The following is a 10,247-nucleotide window of genomic DNA, read 5'->3' on the forward strand; positions in this document are numbered from 1 at the left end:
TCTAAGGAAGATCCTTGCTTGTCATTTCTCTATAATGTTCTCTAGGTACATATATAGGTGTTTCTAATCTCCTATATTGTGTACTCGAGGAACTGTAGGGAGATGCTGCCGGATTTTCCATAGAATTGAAATTCTGGCACACATTCACTAGTGAGATTGAACGTACAAGGATGGGTTAGGTTGGAGTGATAAGGACCCTTGGAAATCATTTCTCTTCTCATTTGCATTTCCATAACAGTTTGATCTATAATGAATATATATTGTGCTTTATGACTAATGTGATTAATGGCATATGTGTTAGTTGTGTAGAATTTGTAATCATGAAACGAAAAGAACGTAGCTGGATGTACAAAAGGAAGGTTGGGAATTCTATTAATCCTGAGTTCTTGAAGGGGGTAGATGAATTCCTTAAATATGTGGAAGATCATCCCGAGAGTAGCAACCCGAATGAAGTTAGGTGTCCATGTTTTAAATGCAAAAACAAACGTCTCTGGGATCCAGATACGGTCAAACTTCATTTGTATCGCAGCGGTTTTTTACCTAATTACTATGAGTGGATGTGTCATGGGGAAGGGTTTCCAGGAACTCGTAGAAGGGAGTCAAATGAATATCGTGAAATGGTTTTGGATGCCTTTGGTCAGTCTCAAGATCAAGGCCATTCTGAAGAGCCACCTGTTTCATTAGAGGAGGAGCCTAATGCACAAGCCAAGCCATTTTTTGATTTGTTAAGGGCTTCTGAACAACCGTTATACGAAGGGAGTTCATTGTCTGTGTTAGAGATGGCTTCTAGAATCACTAGCCTAAAGTGTGAGTATAATTTGCCGCACAGATGTGTTGATGGATTTGCTTCTTTGGTTAATGAAGCGATTCCTAACAACAACCACATGGCCGAGACATTCTATGAGGTCAAGAAAATTGTTAAGGGGTTAGAGCTGCCCCATGAAAAGATTCATGCATGCCCGAAAGGATGTATGTTGTTTTGGAAAGATGATGCTCAATTATCTACATGTAGGGTGTGTGGCAGCGACCGATACAAGAAGACTTCTAAAGGTAGCTTAGTGCCTTTGAATGTTCTATTTTATTTCCCTATCACACCTAGGTTGCAAAGGCTTTTTGCAACTAAAAACATTTCTGAGGAAATGACATGGCATGCTAAAAATCCTCGAGTTCAAGGCACAATGGCACACCCTAGCGATAGTGAAGCGTGGAAACACCTAGATAGTTGCTTTCCTGAGTTTGCCTCTGAACCTCGTAATGTTCGACTTGGCCTATGTACGGATGGATTTGCTCCACATGGTCAGTTTGGGGGCCAGTATTCATGTTGGCCTGTCATTTTGACCCCGTATAACTTGCCTCCGTCAATGTGTATGAAAAGACAGTTCATGTTTCTTTCGTTACTCGTTCCGGGTCCTAAAAACCCTAAGGGCAACTTGGATGTTTACATGCAGCCTCTCATACACGAGTTGAAACAGTTGTGGGAAGTTGGGGCAAATACTTACGATATTTCGAGAAAACAAAATTTCAATCTTTGAGCAGCCATCCTATGGACCGTTAGTGACTTCCCGGCTTATGGTATGTTATCTGGTTGGACCACAGTCGGTAAGAAGGCTTGTCCATATTGCATGGAGAAAAGCAAAGCATTTTGGCTCGAAAATGGTGGTAAGGTTTCTTGGTTTGACTGCCATCGTCAATTCCTTTCGACAAATCATCCTTTTTGAAATAGTAAAAATGCATTTTGTAAAAACAAAGTCGAAAAAGGTTCACCACCTCACATCATGTCAGGAGAGGAACTTTGGGAATGTGTGAAAAACCTCCCGAAAGCAACAGATGGCCCCGAGGCACTGAAACGTCTCAAGAATGCAAAAAAAGGGTGGTTCAAGCAAAGCACTCTATGGGACCTTCCATATTGGAAACATCTGCTTGTTCGTCACAACTTAGATGTCATGCACGTTGAAAAAAACTTTTTTGATCAGTTGATTCACACTATAATGGACGTGAAAAAGCAATCTTGTGACACCCCATCAGCTCGGAATGACATTGCTAAATACTGTAAACGGCCCCAGCTACATCTTCAAGAGGATGATAGAGGAAAATAATTCATGCCAAAGGCTCCATTTGCTCTTGACAAGGCTCAGAGAAAGGTTTTGTGTGAGTGGGTCAAACAGCTGCGGTTTCCTGATGGTTACGCTTCCAATTTGAGCCGATGCGTTGATTTGCAATCAGGTAAGTTACATGGAATGAAAAGTCATGATTGTCACGTGTTCATGGAGAGGTTGTTGCCCACTGCTTTGAGAGAATTGCTCCCTACCCATATATGGAATGCAATTACAGAGATAAGCCAATTCTTTCGCGATTTATGTTGCTACACAATTACAGTTAGCGACATGGAGCGATTGGAAAAAAACATAGCTGAGATCCTGTGCAAGCTTGAGAAGGTTTTCCCCCCATCTTTCTTCAACTCCATGGAGCATTTACCAATTCATTTGCCATATGAGGACAAGTTATGTGGACCTGTTCAATATCGGTGGATGTATCCTTTCGAAAGGTAAATCAAAGGTCCTTTCTCAACTCTTACTTTCATCTCTTTCATTGATTTCCGTTACTTATACTTCTACGGCTACATAAACATAATTACAGGTTCCTCAATCACCTGAAACGAAAAATTGGTAATAAGGCTCGTGTTGAAGGTTCCATATGCAACGCTTATCTCACTGAAGAGATATCAAACTTCTGCTCCAATTACTTTCAGCCCTCAGTTGACACAAAAACACGAGATCTAGGTCGAAATGTGAATGCTGATGTGGAATCCCCGGCTGACAACGATGAAATCCCAGAGCTGTTCACGGTGGATAAGGGTCGTGTGTCAAATTTGGGTAAAACTCGGTATTTAGATGACAAGGAACTCGAACGTGCTCATTTGTTCGTTTTAAGAAATACCGGTATTCTTGGTAAATACGAAAGGTATATATGTTTACGATAAACTTTTGAAAATCCCTTTAATTTAATATAATTGCTGCAATGATTAACCATGTGTCATTAATCTATTAGGCAGTTTGAGGACTACATTCTTAGTACTCAAACTTATTTGTCGAGAAGATGTCATGGAGAAATGCGAAAGTGAATTCCCTGATTGGTTTCATCACAAGGTGATAATACTTTTCGAACATTGCATCTCGATTAATTTGTGATAATATAATATAATATATTTCATTTCAATTAGTGTGACGCTTGTATTCGTAACGGTTATAGGTGAGAGAACAAAAACCAAGTTCCGATGTGTTGCGAGCATTGTCTATGAGGCCTTTCAAGCGTGTTCGAACTTGGAACCAGATATTTGTCGGTGGCTTTTATTTCCACACACAGTCCTATGGCAAACACAAATCTACGATGAATTACGGGGTGTGTGTGTCAAGTGAGGACGGTGGAGAGTACTTTGGCATTTTAAACGACATAATTGAACTTGTCTACACCGGTCCCGAAAAAGAGTACAAGACTATTTTGTTTAGTTGTAGTTGGATGGATTGTGGTAAAGGAATGAACATTCATGAACAATACAAGCTTGTCGAAGTAAATCATACTAAGAAGTATCCCAAGTATGATCCATTTGTCTTATCTTACCAAGTGTCTCAAGTGTATTATGCATCTTACCCTAGCCTTAAACGTGATCGGGTTCAATGGTGGGCTGTATTTAGAACTCAAGCAAGGTCGGTGATTGATGCTCCGGTGGATTTAGAGTTTTTGCAGGGTCCTTCCCCACAAGTACATGCAACGCTTTGTCCACCAAATGACATTCCAGACTATGAACTTGATAGTGATGATGATGATGACGATGGCTTTATTATCTCAAGCGATGAAGAAGAAGAAGAAAGCATTGGCTCCAGTGACAGTGACGAAGAAGAGGACATCGATGTATTTTTAGATGACACTAGTGATAGTAATAATGATAGTGATAATGATAGTGGTAGTAGTGATAAGAGTAATGAAGAGGAGAATATGTAGTTACTCCTTTTACTATTGTCTTCGAATGTTTAGTTTTTAATGACTACTCGGATTTGTAATATTGCATTACATTTTTGGTCTCATTTTATTATTTTAATGTCTTATGGATCTAATTTATGAATTTACAATGTGCGACTATGGTACTAATAACTTTTTCAGGTGGTCATCATGGGAGGAGGAAATAAAGGAGAAACGTCCAACAGGAGAAAGTCTAAGGGGAAATCTCCGATTGTACGTGTTGACGAGGATGAGTCAATGGAGGAAGCGGAGGCACATGATTTGGGGGCCTCTCAAGAAATCGTCAGAAATGTACAAGGGCAACAGGAGCAACAGCAGCTTCAGGAACAGGAGCTACAGGACCCGCATCCTAATGACTTGCTAGAGTTGGACCCTTCCACACTTTGGTGCATATGTATTTGTATAATGAAATATCCTTAAATTTGTATTTACTTTGATAAAGTGAATTTGTATTACTTTAACCATGTTTTGTTCACTTTTTGTTGATTATCTACTTACATGAATGTCTATCCTTTATTATAGGTTTGATGATAGGCCGGTGAAGAATGTGCTCTCCGACTCGCTAACCGGCTACTATGTTCAGCCTTGGAGGAATTATGGAGAGGTTGATGAAGATTCGCGAGAGCACTTTTGGAACTTGTTCAACGTATGATAACTTTAACCTAACATAATACATGTTTTATAAATTATATTGATGGAGTTGAATTTTGTAATAAAGACATTTTCTTGATTTGCAGAAAAAATTCAAGTGGGCACCTGAGTTAAACAACCAAGTGAAGGACACTTTCGAAGAAAAGTTTGCAAATCGCCTACGTGATACGTTCTACAACATCACACACAGGCTGAATGGTCGCAAACCAAGATGGCTTAATAAGGATGTCCACGAAGGCATGATGAAAATTGTTGCCACCGATCCAAAATATCAGAAGCGGTCGGAACAAAACAAGAAGAACCGAAGAGGCGGATCCATGGAAAATGTCGTTGAACCGACCCACTTTCAAGGTTCAATGTCATCTGTACAACATGCTAAAAAGATGGTAAGGTTACTACAATATGTCCAGTAACAATTATGTCATTTGTCTATTAATGAATTTTGGTGGGCTAACATGTTTTCATTGATTTTCTGCATGTACATATAAAGGCTGCAAAAAACCAAGGCCAATTACCAAATGCCCATGATCTTTTCTTGAAGACACACTTTAAGGAAGTGCCTGGTAAAGGCCAAGTGGCTGCCAACAACAAAGCAAAAAGGATTGCGGTAAACACTTATTATATGAGTTGAAATATGGCAAATGAGCAAAGTAGAACTCAATATATGCTTATTTTGGATGAATTTGGATGAGTTAGGGTTGAAAATTGACATATGTGCTTATTTATCTTAATTTCTATCCTTAGGCACTTAAAAGTATGTGATATTTGAATGTTATAAGAAAGAACGAGTCCATTTGCTTGAAAACATAGAAAATAGGCATGGTTTTAGCCATATAGGCCAAATTTGGATGATTTTGGATGAGTGAGGGTTGAAAATTGACTTATGTGCTTATTTCTCTTAATTTCTATCCTTAGGCACTTAAAAGTATGTGATATTGGAATGTTATAAGAAAGAACGAGTCCATTTGCTTGAAAACATAGAAAATAGGCATGGTTTTAGCCATATAGGCCAAATTTGGATGATTTTGGATGAGTGAGGGTTGAAAATTGACTTATGTGCTTATTTCTCTTAATTTCTATCCTTAGGCACTTAAAAGTATGTGATATTGGAATGTTATAAGAAAGAACGAGTCCATTTGCTTGAAAACATAGAAAATAGGCATGGTTTTAGCCATATTGGATGATTTTGGATGATTTTGGATGAGTGAGGGTTGAAAATTGACATATGTGCTTATTTCTCTTAATTTCTATCCTTAGGAACTTGAAAGTATGTGATATTGGAATGTTATAAGAAAGAACGAGTCCATTTGCTTGAAAACATAGAAAATAGGCATGGTTTTAGCCATATTGGATGATTTTGGATGAGTGAGGGTTGAAAATTGACTTATGTGCTTATTTCTCTTAATTTCTATCCTTAGACACTTAAAAGTATGTGATATTGGAATTATATAAGAAAGAACGAGTCCATTTGCTTGAAAACATAGAAAATAGGCATGGTTTTAGCCACATAGGCCAAATTTGGATGATTTTGGATGAGTGAGGGTTGAAAATTGACTTATGTGCTTATTTCTCTTAATTTCTATCCTTAGGCACTTAAAATTATGTGATATTGGAATGTTATAAGAAAGAACGAGTCCATTTGCTTGAAAACATAGAAAATAGGCATGGTTTTAGCCATATAGGCCAAATTTGGATGATTTTGGATGAGTGAGGGTTGAAAATTGACATATGTGCTTATTTCTCTTAATTTCTATCCTTAGGCACTTAAAATTATGTGATATTGGAATTTTATAAGAAAGAACGAGTCCATTTGCTTGAAAACATAGAAAATAGGCATGGTTTTAGCCATATAGGCCAAATTTGGATGATTTTGGATGAGTGAGGGTTGAAAATTGACATATGTGCTTATTTCTCTTAATTTCTATCCTTAGGCACTTAAAAGTATGTGATATTGGAATGTTATAAGAAAGAACGAGTCCATTTGCTTGAAAACATAGAAAATAGGCATGGTTTTAGCCATATAGGCCAAATTTGGATGATTTTGGATGAGTGAGGGTTGAAAATTGACATATGTGCTTATTTCTCTTAATTTCTATCCTTAGGCACTTAAAAGTATGTGATATTGGAATGTTATAAGAAAGAACGAGTCCATTTGCTTGAAAACATAGAAAATAGGCATGGTTTTAGCCATATTGGATGATTTTGGATGATTTTGGATGAGTGAGGGTTGAAAATTGACATATGTGCTTATTTCTCTTAATTTCTATCCTTAGGCACTTTAAATTATGTGATATTGGAATGTTATAAGAAAGAACGAGTCCATTTTCTTGAAAACATAGAAAATAGGCATGGTTTTAGCCATATAGGCCAAATTTGGATGATTTTGGATGAGTGAGGGTTGAAAATTGACTTATGTGCTTAATTTTCTTAATTTCTATCCTTAGGCACCTAAAAGTATGCGATATAACTCCATATTGTTGGTTGTTTTTTTAACAATATTTTATTTTATCTTCAATATTTTGTAGGACACCTACCAGAAGAAGCTCGAAGAAACAATGAGTCAGGGGATTCAGAAGAGTCCCAATGAGTTGTACTGGGAGTCGGTGGGTGGGCGCAATAAGAAGGGGCGTGTGAAGGGACTTGGCCAAAGTGCAGAGCTCTACTATGGTAAACAGGGTCGAGGTTCCCGTTCTTCACAGCAATACACGCCGTCTGTCATTTCTCAAATGCAAGACCAGATGGAACACAGGGTGCAAACTCTCCAAACTCAAATGGAAGCCCGAATGGCTGAAATGGAGAGGAGATACAAGGAGAGTTTCGATGAGATGATGAGTCGTCTCAACAACAACGACTCATGTTCCACCATTCATCCTCAGCATCGAGACCCTAGGAACGACCCGGGTGTTGGTGGAGCAGGCCAGGGTTTCCAGGCGATTGCGTAGCTTAGCTTTAGTCTAGCATAGAATCACTCTAACCTAGCTTTTGTTTGGTATAGATACCAAAATGTGGACTATCTTTTGTACTAGGACATAATTATTATATATATATGTACATAACCCTAATTTCGTAGGTCGGTAATTAATTTTTTAAAAACAACAATTTTAGGACTCAATATTTATTTATTTTTTTTTTGTCGATTTATCATTAAAAAAATTCAGGTTTGAAAATGCAGAAAATTACAAAAATTTGTTTTGGGCTGGAAATACTATTTGCGACGGAATATTTCGTCGTAATCTAAGGTTTACGACGGATTATTCCGTCGTAAATAATTAATTGCGACGGAATATTTCTGTCCCAAAATATTATTTACGATGGATTTTTCCGTCGCAAATCTTAGATTACGACGAAATATTCCGTCGTAAATAATAATTTGCGACGGAATTTTCCGTCGTAAATAATATTTTGCGAAAGAAAATTCCGTCGCAATTAATTATTTACGACGGAAAATTCCGTCGTAAATAAATATTAACGACGGAATATTCCGTCGTAATGTAAGGTTTGCGACGGAAATGTTTCCGTCGGAACTTTGCGACGGATCTCCATGAAAGACCAATTCCCCGTCCGACGCTTTTATTTCCGTCGCAAACTGGCCATTTTCCTACAAGGCTTTTCCGACAACCATTTACGACGGAATTCCGTCGTAAACCAACTTTACGACGGAATTTACATAGTTTACGACGAACTTTTTCCGTCGCAATTTTGCTGTTTTCTTGTAGTGCCTAGAAGGTCTTCCGTAGCAGTCACAGGTCCACTTAGCATTCCTCCGCTGCTTACAACACTTTCCAGTACCCAATTCCTTCTTCACCTTCACCCATCCAGAAGCAGCCCTCACTATTCCAAACCCCTTTTGCCTAGCATAGCTCCAGAAGTAAGTATTTAACTCATCCCAACTACCAAATACCATGCCCAAAATTGGGGGTGGTATTTCCTCTTCAACACCGAACACAGTTTGCACCATTTGCCTGCCCTTCTTTGGTGTTGTGAACCCTTCACCATCAACTACGTTTTCACCATGAACTGACTCATAATTTGACCCCAGATTTTCTCCACCATGAACTGACTCATAATCTGACCCTTGATTTTCTCCATCATCTCCTTCTCCCATTTCATTCTCCTCCTCCTCCTCCTCATCCCATTCTGTAAATCCATCCTTACTCCCTAACCCCTCATCATACACATATACATCATCCTCACTATCATCTCCAATTGTCTCAAAACCAACCTACAACACATATACATCCACATTTCATTGTAGTGGATCATTATAGAACCAAACAAGACAATATAACCAACAAAAATATCATGCATTCTGCCCATATTCGAAATCACACAACCCACAAAACCAAAATTTTAGAACAAATGCCGTCACAAAATACATAAAAAAGGAAAAATCAACATTAATATACATCTACTCCATCAATTGAAACTACATTAGCCTACCATCAATTGCAAACAACAACAACAAAAACGATTACAATTGAAAAACAAACTAACCCCTACTCCAAATTCATTACCCACATTACAATATACACAATACTTACTCAGTTAAATACTACCCCTACCAATAACCCCCAGCATGATTACTTAATTTCAAAATACTCAATACAAACCCTAACCTCTCCTTACCCAAGCTTTACTTTTTAAATTTCACAATTGCTTTCATTCATTACCCCATTCTCGCTAAGAAACTAACAACAACGCTTTAGAATACATAAGTTACCATCTCAGAGTCGAATCTCAGCTCCCTTGCGCAACCATGCCCATCTTCTCCATCTTCCCGAATTGCTTCCGCCAGATCGACACCCAAAATATCTTCTACCCAATTTCTCATTCTACTAATCCACTGCTGCACTTACGAATTCACAATTTGACAAAAAAAAAATTGGCTTGCTGAGCTACATTCTTCGTCTCCATTGATGAAGAGCTTCCATTTTTTTTTTTTTTAATAAAATTAACTGACATGCAAGTCATTTTTACCTTAGTGAAAATGTTTTCCCGCTTCTTCTTTTCACTCCCTGTTACACTTCAGTTGTCCCGTTATACTAATGGCCCACTTGCATGATATAAAGTTACAGCTAATTGCAAAATTGTCATCCTATATGTTCCTTCACCCATAGGTGCTATGCGCCAAGACTTAACCGTCCTTAGCTTCTTACCATAGAAATTTATGCGATTTTCCAGGAGAGGTTGAAGTTCAGAAATAACAACAATTATAAATAATTTTAGTAATAAAATCTTGCGTTTAAAATTAGATTATGACAATTACTACACCCTTGATTTTGAATATGAGTGGTATAGTTGAGACTTAGTAGTGATAAACATCCCTTGTTTACTTTCAAATTTGACAAAAAATTGACAAAAATTATGACAATTACTACGTATTAACGTATATCCTTTAAATCCTCAAAAAAGAAGGAATTCAAAATAAAGGGGTTTGAAATTGTCAATAGAAGCAAAAATAAGTGTTTGCTAAACGCAAAATATAATCAGATAAACCTTTTCTTAGAGATAAAATTGATCTAAATAATTGTAAAATTAACCTCCAGAGTAAAGTTTAATGTAAGACAAGCAAATGAACA

General features: G+C 37.6%; 1 protein-coding gene across 1 annotated transcript; it reads left to right on the forward strand.

The window, feature by feature from the left end:
- The first annotated feature begins 4,162 nt into the window (after window positions 1–4,162).
- Window positions 4,163–5,299, forward strand: LOC145636681 (uncharacterized). Its single transcript, XM_081688244.1, has 4 exons — window positions 4,163–4,403; window positions 4,540–4,663; window positions 4,755–5,054; window positions 5,159–5,299. The coding sequence occupies exons 1-4, from the start codon at window positions 4,168–4,170 to the stop codon at window positions 5,297–5,299; spliced, it is 801 nt and encodes a 266-aa protein (XP_081544370.1). The 5' UTR covers window positions 4,163–4,167.
- Window positions 5,300–10,247: the final 4,948 nt, after the last annotated feature.

Source organism: Chenopodium album, chromosome 6 (genome assembly GCF_948465745.1).
Source record: "Chenopodium album chromosome 6, dcCheAlbu1.1, whole genome shotgun sequence".
NCBI lineage: Eukaryota > Viridiplantae > Streptophyta > Magnoliopsida > Caryophyllales > Amaranthaceae > Chenopodium > Chenopodium album.